The sequence below is a fragment of the Danio rerio genome, chromosome 23 (genome assembly GCF_049306965.1).
Source record: "Danio rerio strain Tuebingen ecotype United States chromosome 23, GRCz12tu, whole genome shotgun sequence".
Classification (NCBI taxonomy): Eukaryota; Metazoa; Chordata; class Actinopteri; order Cypriniformes; family Danionidae; genus Danio; species Danio rerio.
In genome coordinates this window covers 16,744,875-16,761,255 of record NC_133198.1, presented here as the reverse complement: position 1 = coordinate 16,761,255, position 16,381 = coordinate 16,744,875, and the positions used below count along the sequence as shown (strand labels likewise).

At 33.7% G+C, this 16,381-nt stretch overlaps 1 protein-coding gene across 37 annotated transcripts in view; it reads left to right on the top strand.

Moving 5' to 3' along the window:
- sulf2b (sulfatase 2b) overlaps positions 1 to 15,006 on the top strand; it is a 544,759-nt gene extending 529,753 nt beyond the window's left edge. For 11 of the 37 annotated variants that reach the window (XM_073938025.1, XM_073938026.1, XM_073938027.1 and 8 more), the window contains 7 exons: positions 775 to 871; positions 2,073 to 2,167; positions 2,411 to 2,473; positions 2,956 to 3,125; positions 5,581 to 5,723; positions 7,458 to 7,581; positions 12,737 to 15,006. In XM_073938025.1, the coding sequence (XP_073794126.1) occupies positions 775 to 871; positions 2,073 to 2,167; positions 2,411 to 2,473; positions 2,956 to 3,125; positions 5,581 to 5,723; positions 7,458 to 7,581; positions 12,737 to 13,332 (1,288 nt within the window). In that variant the 3' untranslated portion in view covers positions 13,333 to 15,006. Of the gene's footprint in view, positions 1 to 774; positions 872 to 2,072; positions 2,168 to 2,410; positions 2,474 to 2,955; positions 3,126 to 5,580; positions 5,724 to 7,457; positions 7,582 to 10,135; positions 10,170 to 12,208; positions 12,263 to 12,736 lie in introns of all 37 variants that reach the window. The other 26 variants (XM_073938046.1, XM_073938045.1, XM_073938047.1 and 23 more) reach the window with 4 other exon arrangements.
- The last annotated feature ends 1,375 nt before the right edge of the window (positions 15,007 to 16,381 follow it).

Below are 16,381 nucleotides of genomic sequence, written 5' to 3'. Positions count from 1 at the left end.
AACAAGTTAAGGGAACTCAAAACATTTCAGGAAACCGATTGCCACAAACCATATGAGTTTAAAAAAAAAAAAAAAACTAATCTATGTGAGTACTATGAATTTTTAAGTTGAAGTAATTAGGTATTTAAGTTAACTCATTACCTTCAACACATGGTTCAAAACTCTTTTAAAATGAGTAGAATTAAATTAAATAATTCAGTAAATTTTGAGTTAACTACACTCATTTCGATAGATAAAGTTGACTGTTTTATATATATATATATATATATATATATATATATATATATATATATATATATATATATATATATATATATATTTATACATATTGTATATATATATATACATATATGTGTGATAAATATATAATGATTAACATTATTATTATTATTGTTATTATTATTATTATTATTATTAATATTAATATTAAAAGTACAAAGAGGGCATTTTAAGACTGTTTGGACCCCATGGCTGGAATATTTGCATGTTTGAAGGGTAGAGTCGGTGTGGAGTATAAGTATTACTATTTATAAATTATGTGGAGTGTGGAAATTTAAGTGGTGTTAAATTATTATCAGCGCTGTAATTGAGGATGAACACATTTGTTCGATTTTGAAATTGTTTGTAGGTGATACAACAATTTTGTAATGCTGAATATTTTTAAATTAAATTTTGTTCAAAAATCTAAAATAATTCTGTGTGTGTGTGTGTGTGTGTGTGTGTGTGTGTGTGTGTGTGTGTGTGTGTGTGTGTGTGTGTGTGTGTGTGTTTCAGATGCTCCATTCTGGCCAATGAAACAGTCAAGTGTGACGTGGGTCTCTACAAATCACTGCAGGCCTGGAAAGACCACAAGCTGCACATCGACCATGAAGTATGACACACATCTAGAGATGCCAAAGATTAATCGATCATTATTACTTTGTTGATAAACCTTTAAAATGAGAGTCTGTCTTTCAGGCTCTCTCAATGTCTACATTAAAAGATCCAAATATAAATTTTTATTGAGGTCAAAGGTCTGTTATGTAATTAATATTACATAACTTGTTTTTAATAAACACCCATAACATGCATCACAAGTCAACAATATTTACAGTAATCAACATTTGAAGTGGATCATCACCTTTCAGCAAAGTTGCCCAAAAACTATTAAACACTATGGTTTGGGACAACTTTGAAAACTGTGTTGACTACTGTATTTTTCTTTAAATAAAGTCGTCACCTTAGAATTATAAGGGTCTTTCTGACATTTTTGTCAAAATTGAGTTATTGACATAATCTTATTAAAGGGCAACTTATTTACATTATGGGATGTTTTTTTATAAGTTGTTTACATTTAAGGACATTTAAGGACAATATCTCAAAATCATTTAGAACGCAGATAGAACCTTATAATTCCAAGGTGACGAAATGGTATTTGCATTCAAAAACATTAAATACAACTTAAATGTTGCAAAATCACTGATATAAGTGCATTCTTTGTACAAAACACAACAAAAGGTAGGCCCAATAGTATCAAGATGCAACCATGATGATGCAAGCTAAGATTGCATATGTCAGGGATGCAATATCAGACACATTGCACTCAATGGAGCTAGTGACGTCACTGTGAGGGGTAGGGGTAGAAGTGGACATTAAAAAGCATTTTATGCAGGCCAACTGCACCAGGTCTGCATCCAGACCTCTGTCTAAAAAAAGTGAAAATACAAAAGGTGTGTAATGAAAACTTTAGGTGTAGTTTTGCGGTCCTTATGTCTGTATTTTGTGGATACTTCCATTAAAAATGTCCGTCTTTGATTTCATAGTGACGTTTCACATTTCCACTCTAACAACTATAATTTTCTCATTATAAATCAAGCAGAATGACATTGTGCTGGCTTGGAGTCCAGACTTTGAGAAGCCCTGCTGCCATTAAAGGATTAGTTCACTAATTAGTTCACTCGCTTGTCATTAAATTTTTTTTTTTTTTGATCAAAGTTATTGTTTTAAAATGATCAAATATCTTATTTGAGTGCTAAACCTAGTGTGAACGTAGCCTTGTATTTCTTATTTACTGATGCAGGTTTCTTTTCTAGATCGAGACCCTCCAAACCAAGATTAAAAACCTGCGTGAAGTCCGGGGTCACCTGAAAAAGGCACGACCTGAAGAATGTGACTGCAACAAATACTAGTGAGTGTGGCACCTGTCAATCATCTTATTAAACTTGACTTATTAAACTTGATTATTTTATATCATGTAAATTAAGTAAATTTTGTTGAGTATATTTAATGAAAAAAATCATAAATATAAAAAAAACACATTATATTTTGCATTATTGATTTTTTATAATATTACAATTTATTGCATATTATTTAAATGATTGTTTCTGTCCAAGTTTAGTGTTCGACAGATTTTATTTTTCTTCTCTTTTAGTTACAAATCCAAGTACAAGAGTAAGCTGAGGAAATACAAAACAGGAAATGTCCACCCTTTCAGGTGAGTGTGTGTGTGTGCGTGCGTGCGTGTGTGTGTGTGTGTATGTATGTTTGCAATTTGTGTGCTTGTGCGTGTTGTGTGACTTACCAGGTCACAAATCTGAATTTGTACATAGGTATGACACAGATATTACAAGAAGTTGATGAAATATGACCTTGCTGATGTCCTCATTTCTCAAAAAGCTTATAAATCACACAGAATGAGTTTTTTCATGAAGTAAAACTGTACAGTTTCCTGTGAGGGTTGAGTTTAGGGGTTTAGAGCAATAGAAAATACAGTTTGTTTAGCATAAACACAATGGAAATCTATGTAACATCCCCACAATTCACAAAAACAAACGTGTGTGTGTGTGTGTGTCTGTGTGTGTGTGTGTGTGTGTGTGTGTGTGTGTGTGTGTGTGTGTGTGTGTGTGTGTGTGTGTGTGTGTGTGTGTGTGTGTGTGTGTGTGGTCATGGTTTTGATTATTCTCTTTGTGTTTGTAGAAAAGGACAGGAGAAGGATAAGAAGGCATGGATGATGCTGGAGCAGAAGCGCAGGAAGAAGCTGAGGAAGCTGTTGAAGCGTCTGCGTAACAATGACACCTGCAGCATGCCCGGCCTCACCTGCTTCACACATGACAACCAGCACTGGCAGACTGCTCCATTCTGGACACGTGAGACACACACCACATCTATATATATAGCCATGAGTTAAATGATTGGCACCCTTGGTAATATACAGTATATATACTTAGATACAGTAAGTGAAGAAGATTGTGATATCGGTTATTCAGGAAATTTGCAAAAATTTGACCTTTCACTGAAATAAAACTAATAAAATCCATGCTGAAAGAAAGAGTAGAAACTGTTGTACAGTTTGCAATAGTTTTAATGAGCTATTGTATTGGTTTAAATGGAAACTGTAATTACTTTGTAATACTACTGCTCAATGTTTGCTTTCTATAGACCATTTTGAGGGATGTAAACAAAAACAATGATCCCATCCACAGTTGGGTGTAACGCGTTACTGTCGAATTGTATTCTAATTACATTTTTGAGGAATGCAGTAATGTAATGAATTACATTTTACATTTGTGTAATTTGATTACAGTTACTAAAGTCAATGTAATTGTGTTACTTTACAAATGTATTATTTAGAAGAAGAAAATGCTTCTTTTAAATCAAGTTTTCCGCCACAACATCAGTTAATAAGCACTTTTAAATAGTTGGCGAATGTCAGCTGACACTTCTTCAAGTGGTAATACAAAAATTACTTTGATTTCATTGAGCGTAAAAACAAAAACATTGTTGTGAAATTTAGTCTATGTCCAGTCCCTAAAGAACTTTCGACTGCTTTTCACTCGACTAGCAACTTTTTCAAGCATTTGAACAGAAAGCATTCTAAGACAATACTTGTCACCAAGGACACCGGCGCCCAAAAACACAACGGCCCAACTCAGCCTAAAAAGGCTAAATTGGATTTTTGTGCAGGATCGGGAGTGAAGGTATCTTCTGAATGTGAAGAGAAGTGTAGCTGCCTATGAGGCCGTTCACATATCATGTCTTTTCGCACACATATTGCGTGCACTCACATTTTCCAGGCGCACAAGTTGAAAACCTCATGTCGCGTGACAAGAACTGACCAATCAGTTTCATACTTTGTAAGGCATATACACAATTTGGTAGACTAATTACCTCAGACAAACACAGAACACCCACACACTGCAGTGCTTATGTGTCATGGATGTCAGTGGTTACAGGTATCCAGTTTTCTCCATGTCCTTCTTTTGTATTAAAAAAAAAAAAAAAAAAAATACTGGTTTGGAACAAGTGAATGATAAAAGAATTTTAAGTTTTGGGTAAACTAACTCTTTAGCTCTTTTGAATATGTCAAGCTGCTGTGATCAACCAATTGTAATGTTTTTTTTTTTTTGTAAATATTAAATTACCGAAAGAGCTGCAGACTATTTTGTGTTTTTATCTGTATATTTTGTAAGTTTTCAAAGTAACTTCAAAGTAAACTAATTAGTAATCTGATTAGTTTTTACATTGTGTAATTAGTATTGTAATTAGATTACAATTTGACAGTAATAAACAGTAATTTGTTGTTATAATTTTTATAGCTTGCGAGAATCCATAGAGTCACATATTGATAGCTGTGATATAGTTATGATAGCTGTTTTAACATCGAATTATGATTGAATTGCCTCTTGTTACAGTTATGAAATAGTTTATTGTCAAGCAGGAAATGTTTATGGGTTAATGACTTGACCACATTGAAATGGTCTAGTGGTGCCAATATATTGGAATGCAGAGTTTCTGCAGGGTCTTAAAATGGCTTAAAATGGCCAATACCCAATCTCCTATAATCCATCTCAATTTATTTTATTTTAATTTAACAATTTATTTAATTTTCAATGTTTTTTATATTTAGGTTTTTGCGTTTCATTTCAAAAAGATGCAATTCACTACAGCTGTTAGACATTTTACAGCAAATTCTTCAAATTAAATTCCCTAATCAGGGAAAGAAAACTAAAGCAACACATCCTTTTACACGATCTTCCATTAATACAAAAACTATTTACAGAAGTAACTGGGCCATTAGAAAAACTTCTAAAAACTTCTTAGTGTTTAGCCCTTTATAAGTCTAAAATTTTATTCATAATGGTCTTAAAAGGGTCTTTAGAAGTTAAATTTGATTTGAAGAAACCTGCAGAAACCCTGTAATGGAATATATACCAAAACACATTAACATGCAATAACACTTATTGCTATAAATAGTTCCATTTTGATGATTTTAAGATTTTTAATTGTATTTGTAGTTTAAAACATTCCAATAAAGACATTATTTAATCTACAAATACCATTAAAAACATCAAAATTTAACAATTGCCAAAGATCTTGAGCAAAAAACACACATATTAAGATTTCCATTTTAAATGTTTTTTTTTTCAATGAAAGGTTAGATTTCGGTTTTATTTTCTTATGTAAGATAAAGAGGATAAATGATACACATTTAGTGTATCACAGAGCACAGAGTGCTGATCATTTGCTCTATTACTGTCTATGTCTCTCTGCGATCTATATATCTGTCAATATATGTGAGCGTCTGTTATGCTTGTTTTGCAGTGGGGCCATTTTGTGCATGCACTAGTGCCAATAACAACACCTACTGGTGCATGAGGACCATTAATGAGACGCACAACTTTCTCTTCTGCGAGTTTGCCACTGGCTTTCTGGAGTACTTTGACATCAACACAGATCCATATCAGGTCAGTGGTCAAATATAAAGACAGCATGAAAACACTGCTGAAGATTCTTTAATAAGCCACTTTAATTAGCTGTTTTCTGTGAATGCACAGTGCTTCCTTATTCATAACGAACTGTAAGTGAATAAGTCTTTAAAGAAGAGCATTATAGTCATGTCTAACAGGACCATGGTGCTACATAAATAAACATAATCATAAATATGAGCAGGTGACTCAGTGGCGCAGTAGGTAGTGCTGTCGCCTCTCACAGCCTCGGCTGGGTCAGTTGCCATTTCTGTGCGAAGTTTGCATGTTCTTGCCACGTTTGCAAGGGTTTCCTCCAGGTTCTACGGTTTCCGCCACAAATCTAAAGACATGCACTACAGGTTAATTGGGTATGGTAAAATTGTCCTTGTATGTATGTGAATACGTGTGTTTGGGTTTCCCAGTGATGGGTTGCAGTTGGAAGGGCATCCGCTGCATAAAACAGATACTGGATAAGTTGGCGGTTCATTCTGCTTTGGCGACCCCAGTTTAATAAAAGGATTAAGCAGAAAAGAAAATTAATGAATAAATACGAACACAACATTGGACTTAAGAGCTATTTTAAACTTATACATAAACAACACACTGGAGATGTAATCTAACTATGCTAATTGCTAGTGCTAACTATACATATGAATACCTAAACTATACACATAACCTAAGACAGACTATACAAGTACTTTTACTAGAGAATGAATCAAGTGCAGTTAACACTAAAGGCATTTTAGACTATAAACCAGTGTGTTAACGATTGCTATAATGAATGTAAATAATTTGCAGCCTGTTTTTGTCAGCCTGATCTCGCAAGAAAACAAACGTTTTGTCAGTTTAGTGGCTAATCCGTACGAATTCATATGAGTTCAGTCATATTGTCGTGGCACCAAACCCCCACCCCTAAACCCAGCCATCATTAAAGGATCAGCAAATTGTACTAAATTGTACGGATAAAATTGTACAAATTCATATGAATTAGCCCCTAAGCCAAAAAGTTATGAATAGTCCTGAGATAGTTTTTTTTTACAGCTAAAACAATTGAAAATGAGTGATGACAAAAAAAAAAACAATTGTAAAGGATGCTCTTAACATTACATTGAGAATTTAGATTCAATTCAAATGCTTTCTTGTTTTATAATAGTATCAGACTGACACAAATAAGAGTATAAACGGCTGTATTACAGTACACCTAGAATTATCAGCCCTCCTGAATTATTAGCCCCCTGTATATTTTTCCCCCAGTTTCTCTTTAACAGAAAGAAGGTTTATTTAATGCATTTCTAAACATAATAGTTTAAATAACTAATTTCTAACAGCTGATTTATTTTATCTTTGCCATGATGACAGTAAATTATTTTTTATTAGATCATTTTCAAGATATTTTTCTAGTATTCAGCTTAAAGTATAGTTTAAAGGCTAACCTTGGTTAATTATGGTAATTAGGCAAGTCATTCTATAACAGTGGTTTGTTCTGTAGACAATCTGAAAAAAAAATGCTTAAAGTGGCTAATAATATTGCGCTTAAAATGGCAGTTTAAAAAATTAAAAGCTGCTTTTATTCTAGTTGAAATAAAACAAATAAGACTTTTTCCAGAAGATAAAATATTATCCGGCATACTGTGCGCATTTCTTTGCTCTGTTAAATATCATTTGGGAAATATTTGATAAAGAAATATATTTTTAAAATTTGACTTCAGCTATATCTGTGTTGATGTGTAGTTGGTGAACGCGGTAAACACACTGGACCGGTACGTCCTCAATCAGCTGCACGTTCAGCTCATGGAGCTCAGAGGCTGTAAGGGACACAAGCAGTGTAACCCTCGCACCCGCAGCCTCGACATGGGTGAGTCACACACACACATATACACATATACACACAAACTTACACTTTCTCTGAAAGGACCGAAGGCGAAGGGTGATATCACATCTTCATCATCATCATCCTCACCCGATCCCCGGCCCTGCCTTGCTTCCTGTCCTCCTTGTTTTTATATGCGAACAGAAAGTCGTCCCATCACCTCCTGAGCTGCTGTCCAGAAGGGTCAACATGTGCCACGCTGCACCAGTGCGTCCCAGCCGACACGCAGATCAATAAATGCACACGAATGTGGCTGAAATTAGTTTTCAGCAGACATGATAGCTTTCCAGTGATGATAACAGAAGAGATTGATTGGTTTACAAAATCGATTCACTCAAAATAAACTCAGAGAGGTCATGTGTACTTCAAAGTTCACATTTAAATGCAAAAGTAAATCTACAGAATCTAAAGTAACTTACTATAATGAATTGATGTGAATGAACCAATTAAATGACATATTCCTCCACAGAACAACTGAGAAATCAACCATCAGACCATTTTAGACATTTTTGGGATGCAATACTTATTAATCACTGTATTTGTCTTTATTTCAGGGAATGATAGTGTACGTTTCTGGTGTACTGTATATTGTAGGACAGTTATGCAGTATGTTACTGTATTTTAAAGTTGCATTGTGAAAATTGCTGTATTTTTTAGAGTAAAGACATACACACAATTCTGTGAATACATATACAGCACATAAATGTAAATACAGTATTTTTGCGGTAATAGATTTACAGTTAGTAAACACACACGATCTACATCAATGCTGTACAACTGAAATTAAAACACACATTGCCTAAAACACTGCTCTATGCGTTACCGAATCACAAAGCTTGCACTATGCATCATTGTGACGTGTAAGTTACATTTTTTTGAGAGGTGCGTGGGTATGCACTCTGTACTCTTGCAAAAGTATAATATCATAATAATATAATAAGTATAAATCATAATATAATAAGTATAACTCAACCTTAACACGGTAGCTGAAAAAATTGACATGAAAAATTAGATTGATTATAGACTCTGAATGTTGATTTCAATTACTTTTCAATTAATCGCCCAGCCCTATTTCATATAATGAGTGTTTAGTTATGATACTCCCAAAATCTTTTCACATAAATCCATCAATTTTTTTAACAAAATTCTGTGCAGAAATACAAAAAAAGTTCTGCAAAATTCTATCTGGGCCTAGTTTTGTATTTGTTTTGTTATGCTAAAATTTGTTAGCTAAAATTTGTTATTTAAAAAAAACTTCAGAAATATCATGTTTAAGTTGTTATCATTCACATCAATTGATTTAAAACCTGAAATTATAAATAATTTCTACAAATAAATACTACAAATATACAATATAATACAAATAAATTTACAATTGTCCTCATGTTTCTGTCAGTCCTGTCACATTTGCATTAAATTTAACAATAAATGCGTGCAATACACATTTAAGGCTATGACTGACATCATTTGACTGAGGAGAGGCTGACAGTGATCAAAGTTTTTTATCATTGAATTGTATGACTTTATGCTTGTTTTTGTATGATGTTTAAGGAAGCTTAAATCAGGCCCTGTCACATTTTTTATAAGTGAAAATGTACATTTCGGGTAGAATGTCCCTTATATTACTGTTCAATACTGTGTAATTTACAAAAATTGTCAACAGTGTAGAGTATAATATTTGTTTAAAATTTGTTGAATTAACTGCTAATAGCCAAACAAACACAGATTGCTCACATTGCGTGTAACAGAAATAATTCAAAATAATGGGCTACTTTGTTTATTAAACATCTAAAATGTTGGAAATATTTGCTTTGTTAAACTGCAGAGTTTGATTTTCAGCATCAAAAGTTGTTGAAGCACAGATCAAGTTCCCGTAATGCTATTTAAAAATCAAAAGGTTTAATAAAACACGGAGTTAATGAGCACGGCCTGACAGAATTTGCTGACATTTTTTACTATTTCTGCACAGAATTTTGTTACCGTTATTGTTAGCTACAAAGATTCTTAAGACTTTCCTGTTAAAAATCTGTTGAATTATGATGAAATTGAACGAAACTGAATAAAACAAAACCACATTCTGAAAATGATCAAAATATTATAAGCTCTGGATTAAAAATATATACTCTGTATTTTTATCGCAATATAAATACACATTTACATTGAAGCGTTTAGCGGGATTTACAGTGAGTTTTAAAAATCACAACAATCACTCATGGTTTTAATGTTAATAAAGGTATTAAACGGTAATACTAACCATTAAAAACTTTACTGTGGTTTACCATAAAAATTAATAATTGTGACAACACTATTCAGTAATCAGAGTTATAAGATGTAAAACAATTATCAATATCACTCTTATCAATCCTTCCTCAACACCTTATTTTGACTCTGCGAGCTTCCACGTGACCCTTGGACAGAAGCCCAGGGTTGTTGTTTGTTTTTTTGTTTTTTCCAGTGATGCTCTCGTCTTAAACATTAATGGGGTTGTACATCTCATTGTCTCCACACCCTCTAACTAACAATATTGTCTCTTCTTCAGGGGGTAAAGAGAGAAGCAGCTATGATGAATACAGGTATCACTGCCAAACAAATTTAACCCCATTGTAGACTAGAAGGCCAACTGTCAGATTATTTTTTTAGATGAAGATACTAATCCACCTCTGCAGTTCTGTTTAGAGAGCTTGGAGCTTAACCGTGAATGTTAGCGAATGAAATATCACTCATTGATGCACATCACTCAAACAAACTCACATATACAGACACAGCTACTGTAAAGGCATCACAGGAATTCACTCTTCAATGTTAAATCAAGGAGAAGACCTCGCTGTCATGGAGGAAGAGTAGAAACTTACACCGATTTGATGTGTTAAATACAAGTTAAAGGGATAGTTCACACATAAATGAAAAATTACTATTTGATTACCCACCCCCAAGTGGTCTCAAACTTTTGTTTGACATCTGTAATCACTGACTTCCATAGTGGGAAAAACAAATACTATGGAAGTCGATGGTTACAGGTTTTCAGCCTTCTTCAACATATCTTCTTTTGTGTTCAACAGAGGAAAGAAACTCAAATAGGTTTGTGAATTATGAGTAAGCGATGACTCAATGTTCAATTTTGGGTGAACTATCCCTTTAGACTGTAATGTAGAAAACGGCTGTGACCAATTCTTTAGTTTGTATTAAAAAAAAGTGTAAAGAAGTTACAGTTGAATTCTGTGGAGCAAGATATATTAGCACTTTTGTTAATTATTCTGTGCAAAAATGAAGTGATTTGTGAAATTTTTTTATAACATAAAAACATAAACTTTATTTTGTCAGTCAAATATTGAACTCTGGGTATTCTATCTTTGCTCCCCAGAACTGCCATTGTAAAGGTTTTACTAAAAAGAAAGCTTAAATTTGGATTGATTTGGTGACAAAAAACTTAATAAATAAACTTATAGTATTTTCATTACATTTAACAATTATGTTAACGAGGCATGATTTTCATTTTTCTTGTCAGGCAGAAACAAATTTTGGTTTCGTTTTGTTTTGTTTATTGCTTAACTATTGAAATTAGAACCTTTACAAAAGGCAGACATCTAATATTACTGTAGAAATTGTCAATTTACATATGAATAATTTACATTAAAATCTAATATATATTGTTTTCTTGGTTGCTATCCGCTTGTTAAGTAGCGACGTATCGGTGACATATGGAATAATAATTCTGGATCCAACCCGCTACTCATTTGAATTGAGAAAATATTAGTTTATGGCCACTTTTTAGTTCTATTACACATTAAAGTGAATTTTATAGAAAATCATGGTGTACACAACAGTATCTGGACTTGCTGCATCACAGACATCAATATTTTAACAATTTATAAAAAATGTATCACTTTCTGACCATTGCATAGTAAGCATGGATGTACATATATATATATATATATATATATATATATATATATATATATATATATATATATATATATATATATATATATATATATATATATATTGTAATATTGTGATCGTGATTTTCAAAACTATTACATCATTTTGTAAATGTTTATTATTACCATTTGATGTGTCTCCCCATACAGTTCAATTAAGTGATTGGACCCGGAAGCTACTTGGTGTGATGTCACACTTATCAAGTGGATAATAGTCAATAATTGTATAATATTTTATTAGCTATATATACTTTTATTTATCAATATATATATAGTTTTTATTCTTTGACATATTCTATTTTTTATAAAACTAATGTAGCCTTGGTGAGCAGAGGACTCTTTTCTTAATATGCCCATATTAAGAAAATACTTCGAAAAAATATTTCGACAATCATGACTGACCATAACTGACCATCCTCCCACATAGGTTTGTGAGTAAACATTTAAGCTCCAAGTAACTTCCTTGACAGATCAGATGTCTTCTCCTTCAGATTTCTGTCTCTCTTATTTTGTCTCCCTCTCTCTTGCCTTATACTGTGCCTTGCATGCATTCAGCCGTGGTTGTTGTTGTGTGTATGTGAAAACCTTAGAGTTCTCTGATTGGCTGTCTCTATCACATGCTTGAGTTTGGGGGTGGGGGTAACAGTTTGTCTTATCGTTGCTTGTCGCATTAGGCAGTTTCAGCGCCGGAAATGGCCTAAAGTGAGGAAGCCTGTCTCCAAATCGCTGTGAGTTTGGACAATAATTCTGCTTCTCGTCCATAGGATACAATGCCACCAAGCCACTTACCTTTTCTGAATCACCTCTCTCTCTCTTTGGTTTCCTTTCTCTTAAACTCATTTAGTTCTGCCTGGCCTGCATGACACAGCATTAGTTTGTAGACGCGTCTCTCTGCATGGAAGCTGCTCGGGGGAAATAAAGCAGCTTTGAGGGAAGATTCCCAACACGTGCCCCTCATCATCCTCACCTCACCTTGCTCGATCTTTGCCTGAAACATTTACGTTCCTTCATCCATCATCCTTTTTTTAGGGTTTAAATTGTATGTTTATTTTTATTCTCTCTCCATGAAATCACAAGCATTCATCTTCATTTTGATGCATCCACTTTTGATCAGTGCCTTAAATCGTTTTGTCGCTAGACGATAATGTCATTTATCGTAAAATTGTGGTCAATTTTGTTACATTTGGTTCCTCCCCCAACAGAGGACAGATTTGGGAAGGATGGGAAGGCTAATGTTTGGAATGATGAGGACGTCCCGGAAGACACCAACCTGTTTCCCGGCGAGTCGAACTGGTCCGAACTTGAACCTTTGTACAGACTTGATGAACACGCCTACGATCTCAAACTCAACTTCACCCTCAGCCTCGAGGACTGGGCTCATTTCAGCCACTCCGTGGACCAAATGTTCACCCTCCTCAGCAACGACAACCAGCCGTACACTCCACCGCACTCTGAAGACAGACTAACAGGACGAGGCCACGCCCTTGTGTCCTCAAGCCAATCAGCTTCAGCTATCTACCTGACAACTCTGGCCACGCCTGCTCTTTTGCTGAGAGAAGCAGGTGCTGAGGTTTTGAGAGACGCTTTGGGGCTCAACCAACAGGAACAACATCCATCAAATTCCGTACAACCTATCGGTTCACAAGTGGACAAATCAAGCCTGGATGCTCCTCTTGGAGACCTAAAAGAGGACAGAGAGAAAGAAAGGAGGGACGAAGAAGAAGAGGAGGAGTTAAGGACAGGAAGGTTAAGCTCCACTCACTGTGACTGCAATGAGATTTTGCAGGAAACGGGTTGACTTTTGTGTTTTATTTCTCTTGCTCATACCGTTCCTCCTCAGAAAGACTTTTTCGATGGATGTTTAATACCAGCGTACAGTGCTTCAGGTTGATTGTCGTCTCCTGTATTTGTTCCTAGCCTCAGAAATTTCCTGCAACACTCGGTCTGTTTTCTCATTCTGTCCATGAGATCGACTAGGCTTTGAATGGAGCACATCTTCTACCTTTTAACTTAGAGTCTTCTCTCTGTTTTTATTCTTTGATCTTTTTGTTTTTTTAAAGGGATTTGGGGACTTAAATTCATAGCAGTAAAACTTCACAAAGAAGTGAGTCGTTGTGTCTGTTCATACTTGATCCAGTTTGAAACCGGTTTGGCAGCAGAATCTTTGCTTTTCTTTTGCTGGTTTTCTACAGGAAGCGTCTCGCTTCTCTCTTACACAGCCTTACAACTTCACAAACACCACCTCAAATACTGTAGGTCAATGACAAGTGTGTGTGTGAGTGTGAGTGTGAACTTGGTGTAATCAAATATGAATATGAGTGTGTTAAAATTGAGCTTTTTGATTTGATTGGTTGCGCCCATTGTGTTACAGTTTGTTTACACTTAAATATTGGACCATTTTTTGGTCCGTTTGTATAGAATAATCTAAATTTCTTAAACAGTTTATAAGTTGAACCAACTAATCACTCAAAAATGGTTTGTTTGATGTATTTGTCATTAATTGTGTTTGACTAAAATGTGTTTCCCCTCGAGCACACCGGGAAAGAAATGTTGATGTATCGAACATGACTCATCATATTTGTAACCTTAACTTGATCTTATAAAATGTTTTCGCTTTTCACGACGCTACTAATACCAGAGCAAATATATGAAATGGATGTATGTATTTTAATGTGTGTTTTGCAAATGTAAATGGTTAAAGGATATTTTTATTACACGTTTGATGCTAAACCGACCGCCAGCCATAAAGATTTCACTCCAGCTTCGAGTTTTATTATTTATGCAGCATATTTTTTTAACAGTTCTTTAATACACATGTCCAGATTTATTTTATGGTGACGTATCTGAGATTGTTTAAATTATTAATCTGCCTTTCCCTTTTGTTTCATCCATTGCTGTTTTGAGATTATAATGATCATAATCTGATCCTCGATCTTACACTTCATCAGTTCACTGTAAAAAAAAAAAAAAAAAAAAAAAGGGTTTCACGGAATTCATTCATATTGTCCCAACACAAATCGATTAAATAACAATTAAGTGGATTAAGCATAAAACAGTTAGGTTGTCCCGACCAAAATCCTCAAGAATTGTTTCAGCTTATTTTAAATATGTAATTTGACTGTGTGTTTACATATTTCATCATATCCACCCCTCACCTCTGTGAGTGGCTGTACTAAAAGCAGTTTTGTCTAAGATTGTGGTTGTTTTGAAAACCATCAGAATTGCTTAAAAGTGTAAAAAATGGAGGATGTGAGATGTTTAGGAGACTCTTATGGAAGGATACATTTTCCTCTGGCACTTTCAAAAGGAAGGCTTTTTTCTTAAAATAGGATTTAAAAGAAATGAGAGATGGTTTAAACATAAAGTCTTGTACAGTTCTATAGATTTATCATACCTATATTTTTGTTTCGGTTTACCAGTGACCATTTGATAGTGCTCATTACTTTGTGAATAAAGTGTTGAATGCCCAAAATTGTTTCTGTACTGGTCTTTTATTTTTTTTTTCTTTGTAACCTATCAATTTCTGTTTTGATATCACTAAACAAACTGATTTTATTATATTTAAATGCATTTTTATATTATTATAGATCATCAGAATAACTGTATAATATTTATCAGTGTAAATCTATGAAATGTTTACATTGATGTGTCTGAAGCAGTCGAATATGGCATATGTAAACATACCACAGGCCCGTAGCCAGGGGGGTTCTGGTGGCTCAAAAGAACCACCCAATTTGTTCCAATCATGTGCTTATTTGTTCTATTTCAACATCATAAATTGTGAAAATAGCCCATCGAAAAAGTTGTTGTGTCTTTAGTTAATTTGTTTTGGCCAATGCAAACAATTATGTTCATGAGTCTTACATCCAGCTGTGCAAAACAACATACAATCTGACATATCATCTTTTGCTACTGTATTGTCATTAAATAGAGAAAACATTTTACAAGTGACTTTTATTATATATCGTAGAGCTTATTTTTGAAACAAAATCAACAATCCTAAAACTTTACATTATTAATAATATTATTATTATTATCTTTTAATTTTGTCTTATTTAAATGGCCAAATTCTGACTGAAGAAAGTTGTTTTAAGAAAAAGTCATTTGGTGGCAGGGCTTTTAGCTGCAGCACCACAGTTATGGAATTCCCTGTAGTTAGATATTCGTCAGGTGGACTCTATTTATAGGCGCCTTTCAGAGCACTCAAGGACACCTTACAGTAGTCACAAGCACATTATAAAACAAGACAAAAGAGTAATAAACATAATATTAATCCAGAAAGTCATTAAAAGAAATCCTGAACAGAAAGCTTTTAACCTGGGATTTAAAATTGGAGATAAAGGTATTATTATTATTATTATTATTATTATTATTATTTACAAAAGTTCTGTTAGCCAGTTTGTTTGCATAATAAATGACAATAGGTTACAAGTATTTATTCATATTGCTTTATTCTAAATTTTTAGGATTTTTTTTTTTTTTTTGTACATCAAAGTGTATGGTTATGATGACCACCCATCAAGCTAATTCAGCTAAAAAAATAGTGCTTAAAATCTCATACTGAAAAATACCATACCGTATTGTATCACTGTGTAAACAGGGCATTATGCATTATATAAATGTATTGTATATATGCATTATATAAACACACATAATCATAAAATGCATTATTTAAAAAGAAAATGCAAAAAAATCCACTTTTTGAAAAAAAACGAACCACCCCTTATGGTCTACGGGCCTGCTAAACTGTAAAAAATGCTGGGTTCCACTAAAATAAAAATGAATGGATTAAAGATAATGAATGTATTGAACATAAAACAATTAAGTTGCCCTCAAAAATCTAAACT